Consider the following 17847-nt stretch of genomic DNA (forward strand, 5'->3'; position numbering starts at 1 on the left):
ATTGGGAAAGTGAGGCTCAGAGAGGAAGAGGGATTCACCGCGAGTCATTTAGCCGGCCGATGGAAAGGCTGAGACTACAGCCAAATGTCATAAGCTCTAGGCTGGTGTCCTCCTACCCACAAATGCCTCTTTGGAGGTCATTTCTCTCTTGTTTTCATCCTGACCATCTGGAAACATCCGGGGGAGTGCACTGTCGGAGAAAGGGGACAAGATTATCAAGAAGTTGCAGTGCCCAGAGATGGAGAAAGACCTGGAAGAGGGAGGACCGGGTGCAGGGATGGCTTCCAAGACCCTTCCCCACACCAGTCCTGAATGTGCAGTTCTGATGTTCTGAGTTGGGGTCTGGGTGAAGCAGGCTTGGGGGACCCTGACCTTCCATGGGGCCAATGAGCGCACCTGTCCTGTGTAGCCTCAGAAAGGAAGACAGGGCCGGGGGGTAGAAGAGCGTTCTGATTATCAGCGCGCTTCAGAGACGGCACAGCAATGGCCTGGCACCTTGTGTGTAGCAGGTGTGTAATTGTTTAATAAATATTGTTGGAGTAGTAGCACATTATCCATCACGGGAGGAGTCTGGCAGGGGACAGATGGCCCCAGCTGTCCAAAGGGCTCTGGGGGGTATGGCAAGTCGGTTTCAGTTTGTGCAGTACCTCCAGTTGATGACCAGCTTCCAGGAGCATCGTGTTAAGGGGGGTTCTGAGGCTGCATCTGATCTCAGAGGATACCAGTACTGTGATCAATTTGTGCTGTCTGCTGTGGGTGTGGGAGGAGGAAGTGGTGTCTTGGGTGCATCTCTTTGCCATCCGTGGACTAGATCCTCTCTGTGGACGCCCCCCAGCTCTGATATTGTATGAGCTCATTGGTTCGTGGACTCCTTAGGTAGAATCACATTAGACAATGGGAAGCTTAAACCACAAAACGATTCCCCCTACGAGGTGGGTCCCCCCTCCTTGATGAATGGAATTAGGGCTCTTTGTTAATGTTACTTGTCTTGTCTACCCAACAGGAGAAGGAATGAACCAAGCAGCTACCATATGCAGGTCCAATTTTAAGGTAAGCTTTGAAGTTAGGCAAACTGCTTTTTGGAAGTGAGGGAGACCTTTCTTCCTGGGAGGACCGGGGGAATAGCATCCATTTTGGGCTATGATGATGGGTCAGCATGTGGGCCTAGAGCTTCCATGGCCCTGTTTCTTTCCAAAGAGGCCAGGAGGTCACAGAGGCCCCTCCAGATGGAGGCTGCATGGACACGGCCAGTGCTTTTCTTGGGGAATAATAGATATTCCTCTAAGGGGCTAGTCCCTGACTTCTGTCTTGCCAGGGGCTGGGTTGATCAGAGTGACGTATTTTTTTAAAGTGAACTTTTAATTGAAGCATAACACATAGATATGAAAATGCACACATTATAAGTGTACAGCTCAATGAATTCTCACAAAACAACATCCCTGTGCAACCAGCACCCGGATCAAGAAACGGGAAACCTCCAGGACCTCAGCTGTCCCCTGGGGCCCCTTCCAGGCGCATTACCCCTCTCCCCGTCGGGTGTAAACTTTCTCCTGACTTCTCTTACCCTCCGTTCATTTTGTCTGTTTTTTAAATTTTATAAAAACAGAATCATATGGTATATACTCTTTTCTATCTGGCTTCTTCTTCTTTTTTTTTTTTTTTTTTTTTTTGCGGTACACTGGCCTCTCACTGTTGTGGCCTCTCCTGTTGTGGAGCACAGGCTCCGGACGCACAGGCTCAGCAGCCATGGCTCACAGGCCCAGCCGCTCCGCGGCATGTAGGATCTTCCCGGACCGGGACACGAACCCGCGTCCCCTTGCATCGGCAGGCGGACTCTCAACCAATGCGCCACCAGGGAAGCCCTGGCTTCTTTTGTTTTAACATTATGTTTCTGAGATTCAACCATGTTGCAGTTTGCAGTGACAGTTCATGATTCTTAGCTGTTGTATCGTGTTCACAGTATAAATGTTCCACAATGGATTTTTCCATTGTACTCTTGATGGACATTTGGGTTGTTTCCATTTTTAGGGGGAGAGTTACTGTGAACATTCTAGTCCAAGTCTTTTGGTGCATGTATGTGCGCATGTCTGTTGGGTGGATATCCAGGAATGGAATTGCTGGGTCATAGAGGATATGTATCCATACTCAGCTGAGGGGTACATCCAAACACTTCTCCAAAGGGCTTGTTCCAATTTATACTCACACGCGCAGCATGTAAGCGTTTTGGCTGCTCCACATCCAAGTCAACACGTGATGTCGCTGGCCTTTTCATTTCCGCCTTTCTGGGGGACTGTGATTTCCGTTTGCATCTCCCTAAAGACTGATGCAGGGCTTCCCTGGTGGCGCAGTGGTTGAGAGTCCGCCTGCCGATGCAGGGGACACGGGTTTGTGCCCCGGTCCGGGAAGATCCCACATGCCGCGGAGCAGCTGGGCCCGTGAGCCATGGCCGCTGAGCCTGCGCGTCCGGAGCCTGTGCTCCGCAACGGGAGAGGCCACGGCAGTGAGAGGCCTGCCTACTGCAAAAAAAAAAAAAAAAAAAAAAAAAAAAAGACTGATGCAGCCGGGCACCTTGTTATATGCTTGTTGGCCATTTGAACATCCTCTGATTCAATGTATTCCTTTTTCCTTCAGTCTCCCTTCTAATTTAACTTTATTCTGGCCTCCTTAGGCTACTAAGAAGGAATACGGGGGCCTCCTTGAAGGGGTCTCTTGGGTAAGAATCCATTTCTAAGATTTCCTCTGCCTGGAGGTGTAGCTCCAGGAGTGGCAGATCTGAGAAGCTGTGACCTTGGAGAGGCGCAGGCGTGCCGCCTCTGAGCTGCTCCGTGGGGGGGGCGTGTGGTCCTCGGCCCGCCCCCACCAAGCCTGACCTCCTTCAATGCTCCTTCATTCCTCAGTCTGCTCTGAGGTTCTGTTTGAGTCGTTCAGCTCTGTTGCCCAGTGTCTCTTCCAAAGCCCAGGGTGGGAGAATGGAAAGGAGGTCTTTGCTCATGAGAAGCTTCTGCTATGACGAGGACCTAAACCTTGTCAACTTAGGACTCAGGGGTAATCGCAGGACAGGGTGGAATTATGGACAGATGAGCACATTGCAGATTGAGGGTCTGAGCAGTGAGGTCGGCTCCTCGGGGAGCGCTTCGTGGAGAAGGTGGGTTAGGGGAGGGCTGGAAGGGGCAGAGGAGCGAGGGCTGTCGCTGGTGAAGGGGTGGGGAGAGAGGCGGGGAGGGTCACAGGGTAGCTGCAGGAGGACAGCTTGTCCTTGCTCTGAGGGCCGGGAGAGAGCCCAGGGAAGGCCTCAGTGAGTGGCGCAGGCTGGCAGACTGCTCCAGGAGGCTGGGAGAAGCCCACCCTGCCCGTCCCCGCCTCTGTGTCCCTCGCCCGCAGTATATGTACTGGACAGTGCTGCAGCAGCTCACTCACCACTCTGTCAATGGCTGCAACCTGCGGCCGGGGGACCTCTTGGCTTCTGGAACCATCAGCGGGCCGGTGAGTATCTGCTTGCCTTGGGGGCTGCCCACCTGGAGCACCCCTATTCCCCCTACAAACTGCAGGGCCCTCAGCTCTCCCTTGAGAAGGGATTCCAGCCCGAAGCAGGTGTATCTTTCAACTCTGTCCTACTCAGAGCTTCATCCGTCTCTGGGTGCAGGAGGGGCTTCTTTTTCAAGTTCAGAAGAGGCTGGTGTAGGGATGAGAGGCTGTGTGTACTGGGGGAGAGTGAGGGTGACACGGGGGCAGACACAGGAAGCCACTATAGTGTCTGGTTGTCACCACCTCACAGTGCCCCCACCCAGGAGGAGTGGCCCCCTGATTCCCCCCAGCCCCCCTCCACGAGCCATTGGTGATGACTTTTGGGTGGTGCATGTACCAGTCACTTCCGGCAAGGTCGAGACTGCAGGCTCTTTGATGGAGAATCTCTTCCCAGTGGGTGGGGTCAGGCACGACAGCGTCTGGGTAAGCCGCAGTCTCTGGAGCCGGCAGGGGCCTGGCAGGAGGGGCCTGGGCACACTCATCCAGCATCCCGCACCTCCGCGTCCTGGATGGAGTGAGCAGGGCAGGTAGAGTGCCCGGCCTCGAGGACACTTCTGCAGTGGTCCCACCGAGGCAGGGTCTCTGAGGGCCGCGGGATCCCCCGCCCCTTCCCAGCCCCCCCGGCCCCCACCTTGCTAACCACTGCTCACACCAGATCCGCCACACTCACCGTGATGTAAATACATATCACATCTTCTTCCCTTTCCCGTTATGAAGGAGCCAGAGAGCTTTGGCTGCATGCTGGAGCTGTCGTGGAGGGGAACGAGGGCCATAGAGCTGGGGAATGGACAGACCAGGAAGTTTCTGCTGGACGGGGATGAAGTCATCATCACAGGTGAGGGGGCCGGGGCCCGCGGGCGTCCTCTCCTCCTCGCCCGCGGTCGCTGTCCAAACCGTCTGGCCAGGAAGCCATCTGTCCCAACTCATCCGCACTCTGGCAGTCCCAGGTCTGTGTCTGCTTGTACTGGCCTTCGCCCCAACCCTGGCTGCCGGGGACTTTATTTTTGTTTAAATTAAAATGTTTTTTTATCTTTTGGCTGCACCGCGCGGCATGTGGGATCTTAGTTCCCCGACCAGGGATCGAACCCACGCCCCCTGCATCGGAAGCGCAGAGTCTTAACCACTAGACGACCAGGGAAGTCCCTGCCAGGGACTTTAAATTGGAGTCTCCCCGAACCAAAAAGACTGCAGAAGTCCCGCTTTGTCTCCTTCCTCCCTGAGCGAAATTCTAAAATAATGGCAGGTTCCCATTGTTCTGGACTCTGCAGTGCAAAGACCCTGTGTCCTATGACCTTGTGCCCTATGACCCTGTGCCTTATGACCTGGCTGAGTTAGTGACAAGATTTCCCAGCAGCGCATTCCGAGGAGGTCAGGGCACCCCTTACATCTTGGGGGATCGTTCTGTCCACCACATATCATTGCTGGAGAGGAAGGTGCCACCGTGGTCAGCAGCCCGCTACTCAGGGTCAGGTGCAGGTTGGACTCCCACATCCCCACCGGCCCTGTGACCTTCCTCAAGTTACTGAACCTTTGTGAACTCAGTTTCCTCATCTTTAAAATGGAGTTAATGATAGATACAGTAGTTAACCTCACAGCATGGTTGTAAGGATGAGACGAACCAGTTTATTCCTTCAGGGGACACTTCTGGAGCAGCTTCTGTGACTCCCATGCTGGGGTTCAGGGGTGAACAAGGCAAGTGCAGGATCTGCCCCCTGGGGTCATGTTCCACCGTCACTGCTGCACCTGCATTTTACAGGTGGGAAAATGAAGGCCTAGCAGGGGGTAAATAACTTGCCCAGGATCTTGCAACCAGTAAGTCATGAAATCAGATTTCGCATCCAGGCAGCTTATCTTCAGAACCCCAATTCTTAAGCCCTTTCATAATATCTAAAGAGCCTAACAAGGTGCAAGGTACCTTGTGAGTGCTTAAAATTGGTGACGGTCTTCACCGTTGTCCTCATTGTCATTGCTGTTTTTTCCAGAACCCAGTTTTGAGAAAGCCCAGCATCCTGACCCCTCCTTAATAGGAGTCCCTACCTGAAGCGTGGGAATCAGCCATGCCCATCTGCCCTGCAGGCAGGTTAAGGGGGCACCCGTTCTCTGCACTCGCTCTCCACATCCTGGTCTCTGCCTGCCGGCCACACATTTCCCTTCCTGTGTCCTATTGTCACCCCTACTTCCTGCCCCTGTCTTGGTACTGCTGACTCTCTGCTCTGTGGGCTGGGACCTTGGACCCATTTCATCTGCACATCCTGTCGGCCATCCCTTTGAAGTGTCCTGCCATCTCTGTGCAGCTGGCTTGCTCCAAGCACCATCCTTCTGTGTCTGGATTGCTTGCACAGCTTCGCTCCAGCCCCCTGCAATCCATCCTGCTCATGGTGCCTGGAAAATCATCTTCAGGTCTGCTTTCCCCCTGTTACTCTTCTCTTCCTGATTTTCTTGTGGCACCCTGTCGCCTGTTTCATTAAATTCGTACCCTTTCCTCATCTGATTCTGTTCCCCCCACTGAGCCTCATTCTAATCATAACCCTGCTTTCCCTACTGCCTGCAGACCTTTGAGCTTAAATCTGGCTCAGTTTAAATGATGCCTTCTCTGGTTGCTCAGGGACAATCAGTCTGTCCTCTCCATGAGCAACTCACTGAATTCTGGTTAATTGTACGCATGTCAGTTTCCATGCTTAGCTAAGAGCTTGTATTAGTTTCCCAGGGCTGCTGGAACAAATGACCACAAACTTGCTGGCTTAAAACAAAAATGTGTTCTCTCATGGTTCTAGAGGGCAGAAGTCTGAAGTCCAGGTGTTGTCAGGGCCACACTTGTTCCAGAGGTTCAAGGGGAGGACCCATTCCCTGCCGCTTCCAGCTGCTGGTGGCTACTGGCATTCCTTGGCTTGAGGCCACATCACTCCAGTCTCTACCTCCGTCTTCACATTGCCTCCTCTGCTTCTGTCTGTCAAATGTCCCTCTGCTTCTCTCTTATGACACACTTGTGATGGCATTTAGGGTCCACCCAGATAAGCTCCTCGTCTTCAGATCCCTAACTTAATCACATCTGCAAAAAACATTACCATATAAGGTAACATCCACAGGTTCCATGGTTTAGTATTTGATACCTTTGGGGGGCATTAGTCAGCCTACTACAGAGTTCTTAGAGGACAAGGTCCAGACCTTCCCTCTCTCTACAGTCTGACTGTGTGCCGGCCACATAGTGGGTGTTCAGTGTGGTTGTTGGTTGGTTGAATAAATGAAGTGGATTTAGTAGAGAAGATGCAGGCAGAGCTCAAGACAGCAGCAAATGATGCCCAAAATTAACCAGTAAGTACCCATTTTGCCCCTACTCTTCCTACAGCCCTATCATACCCTTTCTAATACCAGTTTTAACTAACGGTTCCTGAATATCTGTGGGGGCCAACCATGTTACAGCCACGTCTGATTCCATGATTCTCTTTCATACTCACAGAAGCCCTTGGGTAAGGTCATTGCCCCGATTTTACAGAATAGAAAACTTAGGTTGATTGGAGGTAGGTTATTGGCGGAAATTCACACACTGAGGGAGCAGGATACGGTTCGGGTCTTCTGATTCCCTTGCCAGCTTTGATCAAGAGGTCCTACAGTTCTTGCCAGAGCTACTGCAGGCCCTCAGTCGTGGTTCTATGGATCGAGTGAAAGCGTTTTCTGAAGTTTTGGTTTGAGGAAAGGAAGGAAGGAGATGGGATGGGAGAGGAGGAAATGACGGCTTCATCTCTCTTGTCACTATTGTATAAGCCCCCAGCTAAGCCGCTGTGGACCCGGCAGCTGCCCAGGGCCTGGAAGAAAGGAGATGAGTACTCAGGCAGATGGGATTCACATGTGTTCTTGGCATTTGAGTCAAGGAAGGGGTGAGGATGGAGCCAGGATGCTGCGAGGGTCACTTATGTGTGTACAGCGCCTTTGCTCCAGAAGGGTTTACGGAGGCCAGACAGAGAAATGCAGAGAAAGGCAATTCCTTGGATCTGAAGATGGACATGTTGGCAAGAAAAGAGGGAAACGGGAATAGATTGGTGGAATTCCCTGGAACAAGAATAAAAATTACAATTTGGCAATAGAAGAGGTATAAGTTATATATTAATCAAACAAAAAAACAAACAAGAAGAGATTTCACGCTGAAGGAGATGCCTGACAAATTCTAGGGAGTGAATGTGGCTGAGACTTGAGCTCTGTGCTCGCGTGTGGGGAGGTGGACGGGGGGCACGGGCGTGTCAGCTGTGTTGCCTTTGCTGAGGTCACCACAGTGGGCGGAGTGCTGTGCCCTCACCTGCCACGGCCCCTCTGGCACCTGATCCGGGTGAGCCACCCTCTTGCTGGAAGCCATCCAGCCTTCTTCCTACTCCTCTGGCTGTACCCGCTCAGATGCCACCGTGTCATCTCCCTGCTCTCTCATCATGGGCGACTATTCCCCAAATCCGTTTCTAACCACTGGAATGATAAAGTGTAGAAACCAGGATCTGAACCCAGGCAGTTGGGTTCCAGGGTCTGTGCTCTTAAACCAATACGTCATGTTGCCTATGGTGCCATGTGGTTCTCACTTCTGGGAGACCAAAAGCCCCAGCCCAACCAATGGTATCCGCTCCTGTGCTCCAGCCTTGGCCAACCTTTTGGGCAAGGAGGCCTCCTCTGTCTACAGAACAGAGCACCCACTGCCAACGCCAGGCATGTGGGCTGTTCCTGCTGCCTGGGACGCCCTCCTCCCCCTCCCACCATTCTTAATCCTCATGTCTTCTAACGCCCAGCACAAGTTCCATCTTTTTTAGTATTTCCATTCTTGTTTCTAGTGTTGCCACAGACTTTTCCCTTATATCTATATTGCTTTGACCATTTCCATAGGAATATAAGAAAAGGAAAGTGTTAATGTATAGAATGATGCCCTATCTCGAACCAGAAGTCTAGCCTAAAGCTATTTATCATTAACTAAAACACAAAATCATTAACTAAAACACAGTCTTCAGCTGAAACACAAGAAAACCACGATGAAGACAACAGTAACACAACAGCAATTTATTGTGTGCCTACTGTGTGCTAGGTACCGTGCATGTCACTTTACCTGCATTATCACATCTAATTCCCATGGTGCTATTACTCTGATTTATAGATGAACCATTGGAGGTCTAGAGAGGTGAAGTAGCTGGACCAGAATCACACAGCTGGCAGGTGACAGCCCTGGAATGCAACCAACTCCCTTGGAGTGCAAAGCTCACCACCTTCACTTCCCCACAGTTGCAAGCCCTTCCCATTTGCTTTCCCAGATCATTTCCTTTAGGTTCATTCGGTGACATAATACGGTTGGGACTCCCCTGAAGCTCTGGTGGCAGAGGAAACCCTGGTTTCAGGCCTGGCTCTGCCAGTAACTCAGCTGGGTCTGGCTCCTGGCTCTGGGCCTTGGGATCTCCTCCCTCTGGGAGGTGATGGGTGCACCCAGGCGTGGCATTCCAGGAAGCTGGAAAACTGGGCTGTAGCTATGGATTCTCGTTCCCATTGGTGGGATGGAGTTGGGGAATAGGCAGAGGGTCAGATTTCAGGAAAGGGCCAGTGAGATCAGATAACATTCCAGAGGAGATGAGTATACTTTTCCCTTCCATTTCCATGGTTGATGGAGCCCAACCCAGGGAGGCAGGGAGCTGCTTTTCCCCTCTGCCCAGGGCTCGGTGACACGCTCTGACTTGGGTGCAGACTTTCCTCATGCTCTGGCCTCTCGGGGCCCTCTGTCCCTGCCTGAACGCACCTGCCCCCAGCTTCTCCTCCCTGCACTGGAGAGCAGCAGCTTGGGAGCCTGGAAAGACCTTCCTCAGCTGGGTGCAGAACCTCACTTTTCATCCTTTGGCCCAGTGGTCTCAACCAGAGTGGCTTTGCCCCTTGGGGGACATTTGGCGACATCTGGAGACAGTTCTGGCTGTCTCCGAATGGCAGCCAGGGATGCTGCTAAACATCCTAAGTGGACAGGACAGCTTCTCATGAGAAAGAATCATCTGACTCAAAAGGTCGTCTCTGATGTTAAGAAACCCCACGTGGACCATCTGCTTGGCAGCTGTAAAACGGGGAGGAAGTGGCCAGCTTCCCCACCAGGATGTAATCGTGCATCTGTTCTCAGGAAGCAGGCAGGGCTGTTTGCTGGTGGGGGGGTGGGGGTGGTGGCTCTGTTGTAACCCAGGGCAGGAAGGAGCAATGTGAACGACAGAGCACCCGGCGTTGGTGTGGGGAGGAGGAAGACACCCTCTCAGTATTTGCGGCTCTCCAGGAAGAAGGCGCTTTAAAAATGCTGCAGCTTAGGGCTTCCCTGGTGGCACAGTGGTTAGGAGTCCGCCTGCCGATGCAGGGGATGTGGGTTCGTGCCCCGGTCCGGGAGGATCCCACGTGCCACGGAGCGGCTGGACCCGTGAGCCATGGCCGCTGAGCCTGCGCGTCCGGAGCCCGTGCTCCGCAACGGGAGAGGCCGCAACAGTGAGAGGCCCGCGTACCGCAAAAAAAAAAAAAAAAATGCAGCTTGGAGTGAGCTGCTTTGGTAAATGATGATGAATTTCTGCCAGGTTTTGCTTCCACAGGCTTTTTTTCCCCCCAGGGACATGAATATTTCTGAGCATTGAGATTCTAAAGTGACTGATGGAAAAATAATGAAACAGAATAGGCAAGGATGTTGCTCTGGACAAAAGGTGACACTGAGTGTTAAGGGTCAGCAGTGGGGTGGCAAGGATGTGCCTCGGTGATGCCGGGGAGGGCGAGGGGCTGGTTTGGGGATGTTGCTGGTGTCCAAGCTGCCACCTCCCCAGAGAAGGCCAGCAGTCAGAGCAGCCCTCACAGGGAGGACCGGTGGGATGACTGGGCAGGTGGGAGGAAGTGGGAGGAGACAGGCTGGGTAGGCTGTACTGAGCTACAGGTGGCCGTGAGGACTGTCCCTGGGCTCACTGGAAGGGCTCATTGGGACGTCCCTGACCCCATCTCCCAAAGATGTCTTTGGTCTCAGTGTTCAGTTGGCTGGGAGTCCTCTCAGCAGTGAGCTTCGATTTGTTTCTCTCAGTTGTGGGAATATTGCAACTCCTTGCTTTCCCTTCTTCACATTGGGTAGCAGAAGGCCTAACTCCAGATTTGGGGGTCGTCTTCAGCAGGTGAGGGGGTCTGGTGTTTTGTGTAACTCAAGGTCACGGGCATCCCCTGCAGTGGCCCTCGTGTTCGTCATGGGCAGGTGGCCGTCACCTCAGCACTGCCGTGGCTCATGGTGCTTGAGAAGCATCTCAATCTGAGGAGCCTTGGAGCCTCTGTATAGGCCTGACACTCATAAATCTATGTGCTTCCATCTATCTTCTCTCTAGGGGCCACTGGAGAGGGCGCTGTTTAAAACATAGCTGTAAAACACAGCTTTCACTGTCTTGCTGAAAACTCCTGAGTCACCTCAGTGACCTCAGGAAAAGGTTCAAACTCCTTCACATGGCTTCTAAGAACACTCTGTAATCTGGCTTCTCAGGGGACCGCACACAACAGCTTCACTGAATAAATGCACCTCGTGCATCTCTCGCCTTGGTCTCCGTGTCTTTGCACACACTGTTCCCTCTGTCTGGCACACCCTTTTCATTGTGTCCCCCCTGGTGAACTCGTATCCACCTGTCAAGTCCCAGCTCCGATGTTCCCTCCTTTCTGCTCCTGTTTCCTCCATGCTGCTCTCCCAGCTCCTCATAGACTTGTCTGCTCTGACTCAGACAGCTGCTCCCACTCAGTGGACCCTTCTCAGGTCCAGGGACAAGGGCCTCCTCCTCTCTGCCTTTCTGTTGAAATGGAATTGAGTGAATTTGTTTAACATCTGCTCTGGGAGACATGTCATGCTAGGGCTTCAGCCACGTGTTTCATCGAATCCTCACAACCCTGAGAGGTAAGGATTGCTATTCCCATTTGCAGACAAGGGGGCTGAGCTCAGAGGTTAAACGAGTTGCCCCTAATCCCCCAGCTTATAATCATCATAATAGCTGACACTGAGCATTTCCCCTGGGCAAGGCACTCTTTTGGAGTTCTCTGTGTATGAACTCATATCATCTTTGCAACAGCCCTACGCAGTGAGTACTATCATTAGATCCATTTCACAGATGAGGAAACTGAGTTCCAGAGACTTCCCTCGTGGTCCAGCGGTAAAGACTCCACACTCCCAATGCAGGGGACCCGGGTTTGATCCCTCGTCAGGAAACTAGATCCCGCATGCTGCAACTAGGCTAAAGGAGCCCGCGTGCCACAATGAAGATCCCACGTGCCACAACTAAGACCCGATGCAGCCAAATAAATAAATATTAAAAATAAAAAAAACAACGAAAAGAAAAGAAACTGAGTTCCAAGGGGACTCAAGGTCATGGAGCCAGTAGGTGGAAGAGCCAGGCTTTGAACCCAGTCAGTCTAGCCTCAGGCTAATTAGCAAGCCTAGGATTTGAACTCAGACTTACTTAGGGAGAGTTGACCTATACCTATTGCTTTACCTCTCGGGAAAGCCAAGGTGCCATCCTTGCACCTCTTGTGAGGGTCCCTGACAGTAGGGCGAGCCTGGAGTTCCATCTTGGTGCTCCTGTAGCTCTGCCCAGCTTCTGGATAAGGTGGTTTTTCTGTCGAAAATACGTTTGTCCTTCGGATGGCGCCTTCCTGCCTTGGGCCCAGCTGTGTGCTGACCGGCACCGTGGCCGCTTGGGCATTGGTTCCCCTGAGCCCAGCGGCTTCGTGGCTGACCCCTGTCCTCCTCTGTTGCAGGACAGTGCCAGGGGGACGGGTACCGCATTGGCTTTGGCCAGTGTGTGGGAAAAGTGCTGCCTGCCCTCTCAGCGGCCTGAGGTTCTCTCTGCCTTCCTGGAAACACAAGCCTTGAGCACTGCCCTCTCCACCTCCCTGCGGGGGACCAGGGGCCCCAATGAGGCCGCAGGCCTGGTTCTTCGTTCAGTAATAAATAAAGCCATCGTGCTCCCTCTCCATCTGGGCCTGGCACGGCTCTGAGTGCGCAACGTCTCCTCGTGTTCTTGGTTTGACCCAGTGGGTCAAGGTGTGTACCGCTTCCTTGAGAGACATTCATTAATTCGTTTTCTAGTTTTTATTAGTGAGGCTGAGGGTCTGCTGTTCCTCCTCAGACATTCTAGAGCTCCCAATATTCTCTGGAACACGGAAGAAAGAATGGCACTTGTATTAGCTCAGAGTCCTCCAGAGAAATGCGACCAAGTAGATGTGTATGTAGAGAGAGACATTTATTTTAAGGAACTGGCTTATGTGATTGTAGAGGCTGGCAAGTCCAAAATCTGCAGGGTGGGCCACAGGCTCGAGACCCAGGGAAGAGCTACAGTTGGAGTCTGAAGGTGGTCTGCTGGAGAATCCCCAGTTCCAGGGAGATCAGGCTTTTTTCTCTTAAGGCCTTCAGCAGACTAGATGAAGCCTACCCATATTATGGAGGATAATCTGCTTTACTCAAAGTCCCCTGACTTAGATGTTAATCTCACCTGAAATCTACCTTCACAGCCACATCTACACTGATGTTTGAACAAATATCTGAGTACCGTGGTTCAGCCAAGTTGGCACATAAATTTACGCACCATAGTACCCCTCACGTTCAGTATTTCTTGGGGCCGACTGATGGATGTACGTGGGGTGCAGACTTGGTTCAAGGGCCCTGTAGCCGTATCAGCACATTATGAACCTTGGGCTGAGCCCCCAAGTCAAGGGTTCACACACCTGAACTGTGAGAGGGCAGGAAAAGGGCCAGGGGCTTGCTTTTCTCCCCTTGCAAGTCCAACAGAGTCAGGAGAGTGAGCCTTGCCCCGTCTCCTCTGCCCTGCCCGCTGCAGACAGGCAGCCTGGTTCCTGGTGACCACAGGGGAAGAGGATGCCTGGTGACACATCTTGGGCCTAATGGACCCCACACCAGGGCCTGGGAGGATGACTGAGCCTGCGGAGCCTGCCCATTAGATCACGCTAGTCATTCATTCATTTATTCACCAAATCGTTATTGAGTGCCTTCTCTGTGCCAGGTACTGTACTAGGCACAAGAGGTGCAGCAGTCACAGAATAGCTGTGACTTGTGATGCCCTGTGCCCTGTGATGATTACTTCCTAGCGGAGGGAGATAGACAGGAAACAAATGGACAAGGAAAAGATACGTACTATTGAAACGGAGCAGGACCCTATGGTCTATTCCCCCCATGTTCTCCTCCTGCCTTCTGTCTGTGGAAAAACTTTAGCCAAAGGATAAGTTTAATCAGAGAAGTGAGAAAATGCATAAACAAAGGAAAACAGTCAAAGGAGACCAAATAATAATAGTTTAGTCATTAAGCATAGTCAAGGACCTTTAGTTCCTTCTCAAGGGCTATAGATAATTTTCTGAGCCATATCCTGTGAGCTGTCTTATAGATACTGAAACCCACACCAGGTGGAGAAGTTAACTACCTGATGACCAGACTGTAGCCATGACATAAACTGCCACAATTCCGAGAATTGGCCTCAAAGAAATGGAAACAAACCAACCCTGGAACTGAAGATTAACTGTGCTTAAAACCATCAACATGATGGTGGTCAGACCACCGATGACCAGTTTCAAGATGACTGTCAGAGCTGTTTCTGCATGTAGCCCCCTCCCTCTGTCTAAAAAAGCTCTTGCCCCCTGATTGTCGGTTGGGGGGGAGTCAGCCTTAGGACAGGAGTCCGCCCTCCACCCCCACCCCCAGCATCCAGAATAAAGCAAACTTTCCTTTCCACCAACCTTGCCTCTTCATTGGCTTTGAGTGGCTAGCAGCCGGACCCCACTTTCGGTTACACTATGACAGATGGCGATAGATTCTATGGAACAATGGGGGACATGGGTGCCGTTATTAACAGGGTGATCAGAGAAGGCCTTAGTGCCTCTGGTTCTTAGTGCTTTTTTGCTAGACAGCTGAAGAAAGTGAGGGATCAAGGCATATGGACATCTGGGGCAGAGTGCTCCAGGCAGAGGGTCCAGCCAGTGCAAAGACCTGAGAGTGGAGCGTGTTTATCAATTCTAAGGAACATTAAGGTATTTCTTTCTCACCTAAAAGCATTTTGGAGCCAGGAAGTCTGGAGTTTGTATGGCAACTCCACAGTGTCATTAGGGACCCAGGGTGCTGAGGCACATGGGGTTCAACCTCAAGGTCACTGCATGGTGCAAAAAGCTGCTGGAGCTCCAGCCAATACTCCCAAGTTCCAGGCTTGCAGAAAGAAAAATTAAAGAGGTGAGGGTTGGGGGGATGAAGGGCTGAAGGGCCCTCCTCCTAGATGAGTTAGGTACCCTTTGAGCAGCCTTCCTGGGAACCCCATACTACACTTGCGTTTTATTGCCAAGAACATAGTCACAAGACCACACCTCATTGCAAGGAAGGCTGGGAATATAGTCTTTTAACTAAACACATTGCTTCCTCAGCTTAAAATCGGAGCTCGACTGCTAAAGAAGAAGGGGAGAATGAATCCTCGGGGGTGGGGTGCAGCTCGTAGTCTCTGCCACACACAGGCTGGGAAGCATCGTGCTCTGAGGCTGAACTGGTCTTGCACAGCTGATTTTATTCCACGAAGCTGCGCCCTGGGGCCATGGTCTTCAATGCTTTGCTGATTTCAGTGGAAATCCTGTACAGTAAGTCCCCTGCATACGAATGAGTTCCGTTCCGAGGGTGCGTTCGTAAGTCCAATTTGTTCGAAAAGTCCAACAAAGTTAGCCTAGGTGCTCACCTAACACAATCGGCTGTACACTGCTGCTTTTCACTTGCTTCCAGACATCCTGGGCTTGAAATAAAGATACTGTAGGACTGTACTCTATACAGTACTGTACAGTAAAGGACACAAAAGCACAGCCGCTTGTAGAGGATGCACGCACGTGACAATGTACACCAGACACGTGGACTAACAACGTGATTGGACATGCAAACGCACGTTCGCATCTTTGAAAGTTCACAACTTGAAGGTTCGTAAGTAGGGGACTTACTGTAGAGTCACCAGGGTCTCCCAGAGCCCTACTGTCTAGATAAGATTGATCCAAACACGCATTCTCTGAATTTGGAAGACCGAAGTCTTCCTTGGGTTTGTTCTGAATTCCTGTGGGCTGTGTTCCCAGGGCCACCTCAGCTCCTGCTTGCTCCACTGAAATCTCTGTTCCCCACCTCGTGTTTGGGAGTGTTCCCTTAGCTCTGTCTCCTGGCATCAGCAGGCATGAGTGACCCATCTTGTTTTCCTCACCTACACCTAAAGAGCTATCGCACATGGCAGATCTTCACCAGAGGTCCCTGGGTCGTGGGCAAAAGTCATCTAAAATCATTATCAGTCCACTTGCCCGCTGGTACCAGAGAGTGCTGATGCCAGCTATGGAGATCACATACTTATCCCCTCACCGTGCATTTAATGGGCTTAGGGGCTGGTGATGCTGGATGAACCCGCTGGATCTGGCCCTGGAGTCTGAGACACACACAGGGTGGATGTTAATAGGGGGTCTGGCGTGCGATTTCTCCAGCGATTACTTTCCCTTAACCTTCAGCAACATGAGCCTCTTTGTTTTCCAGCCTTGATCTCAAAATTCCCATTGCCAGCTCCAGATGAGAAGTGAATTTAATAGTCTAGTTCGGGAACCGAGCTCACTGAAACCCACCTGTGTAGAATGGTAATGAAATAGACAAAAATGCGTTTCATGGCCAAATCTTCTCTTTTTAACAATGGTTTGTTAAGAACTAGAGACGTTTGATCAAATAGATGGAGCTGACAGATCTGGTGATGAACATACCACGGCAAATTGGCTGTAATTATCACTGTATCTTCCTTATTAATTCATACTTCATTCACGCTTCCTGTTTTAACCAGTGGCCCATGATGAATCTAAATGGATGACTATGCAACTGAGAATAGAATCCATTTTTTTTTTTTTTTTTTTTTTTTTTGTGGTACGCGGGGCTCTCGCTGTTGTGGCCTCTCCTGTTGCAGAGCACAGGCTCCGGACGCGCAGGCTCGGTGGCCATGGCTCACGGGCCCAGCCGCTCCGCGGCATGTGGGATCTTCCCGGACCGGGGCACGAACCCGTATCCCCTGCATCAGCAGGCGGACTCTCAACGACTGCGCCACCAGGGAAGCCCTAGAATCCATTTTAAACTTCACTTGAGGAGGAGGAGCAAACCTAGTGATGTTTCTGCCAGGATGCGGCCTGCTGGATGGTGTCAGAGGGCTTCGGCTGGACTCACGGGCGTGCCACTGCCCTGGGCCTGGCAGGCACGGGGTACCAGGGCCCAGGAGACCCTGCCCTGGGCGGGTGGGGAGCAAGGGAAGAGGAGCCTTGTTGCTTTCACCATGGGACTTCCCTGCCCTGCGCCTGCTCACTCACGCTGTTTTACCTTAAAATGCCATTTACAGGGCTTCCCTGGTGGCGCAGTGGTTGAGAATCCGCCTGCTGATGCAGGGGACACGGGTTCGAGCCCTGGTCTGGGAGGATCCCACATGCCGTGGAGCAACTGGGTCCGTGAGCCACAGCTACTGAGCCTGCGCGTCTGGAGCCTGTGCTCCGCAACAAGAGAGGCCGCGATAGTGAGAGGCCCGCGCACCGTGATGAAGAGTGGCCCCCCACTCGCCGCAAATAGAGAAAGCCCTCGCACAGAAACGAAGACCCAACACAGCCAAAAATAAATAAATAAGTAAATAAAAAGCCATTCAGAGCTATTCTGAGGATGAGGGTGGATTTCGGCCAAGATAATGTTTTTGAAGGGCAAGGGAACTTTAGGATTTGTTTGGTTTTGGCTCCACCCGTCAGCATGTGGGATCTTCCCCGACCAGGGATTGAACCCACGCCCACTGCATTGGAAGCACGGGGTCTTAACCACTGGGCCACCAGGGAAGTCCGGGAACTTTAGGATTTTAAGTATCATAATTAATAATTATCTCAAAGAGCCTCAATACCAAAATGGACCTCCAAAGTGTTTACATTTAAAATTTTCTTTTCTTTCTTTAGTTTGGGAGCGTGTTCCTTATAGCAACCCCAGAAAAATTAATGTGTCAGGGTTGCATTCCACAGTAAGAGTTTGTTTTCTGTGTATCTCTCTCTCTCTGTCCTCTCTGATACCCCAGGGCTGAGGGAGAGGCAGAAAGTTACTCAAAGAACTACCGATCTATGGGGGATGGTTACAAATGATGGTTGCTTGAAGGGTCTGTTTTGTCTGTTTGGCTTTGTTTTTTTTTGCTCTTAGAGAGAAACTAAATAAGACTGGGGCCAGTCTTATTTTGAGGCTCTCTGCCAACAGCACATAAAAGCTGGAACAATAAGACCTTTCTTGAAGCGGGATCTGGATGGAACATCTCTGTGTCT

At 51.6% G+C, this 17847-nt stretch overlaps 1 protein-coding gene across 2 annotated transcripts in view; it reads left to right on the forward strand.

Annotated features, from left to right (window-relative positions):
* Positions 1–12492, forward strand: part of FAH (fumarylacetoacetate hydrolase) — a 35757-nt gene extending 23265 nt beyond the window's left edge. The window contains exons 11-14 of one of the 2 annotated variants that reach the window (XM_029239474.1): positions 1004–1050; positions 3382–3483; positions 4243–4360; positions 12274–12492. In XM_029239474.1, the coding sequence (XP_029095307.1) occupies positions 1004–1050; positions 3382–3483; positions 4243–4360; positions 12274–12353 (347 nt within the window). In that variant the 3' untranslated portion in view covers positions 12354–12492. The remainder of the gene's footprint in view (positions 1–1003; positions 1051–3381; positions 3484–4242; positions 4361–12273) is intronic. The other variant, XM_029239475.1, reaches the window with a different exon arrangement.
* The last annotated feature ends 5355 nt before the right edge of the window (positions 12493–17847 follow it).

This window comes from Monodon monoceros, unplaced genomic scaffold (assembly GCF_005190385.1).
Source record: "Monodon monoceros isolate NGI ecotype Baffin Bay Population unplaced genomic scaffold, NGI_Narwhal_1 Super_Scaffold_21, whole genome shotgun sequence".
Lineage (NCBI taxonomy): Eukaryota > Metazoa > Chordata > Mammalia > Artiodactyla > Monodontidae > Monodon > Monodon monoceros.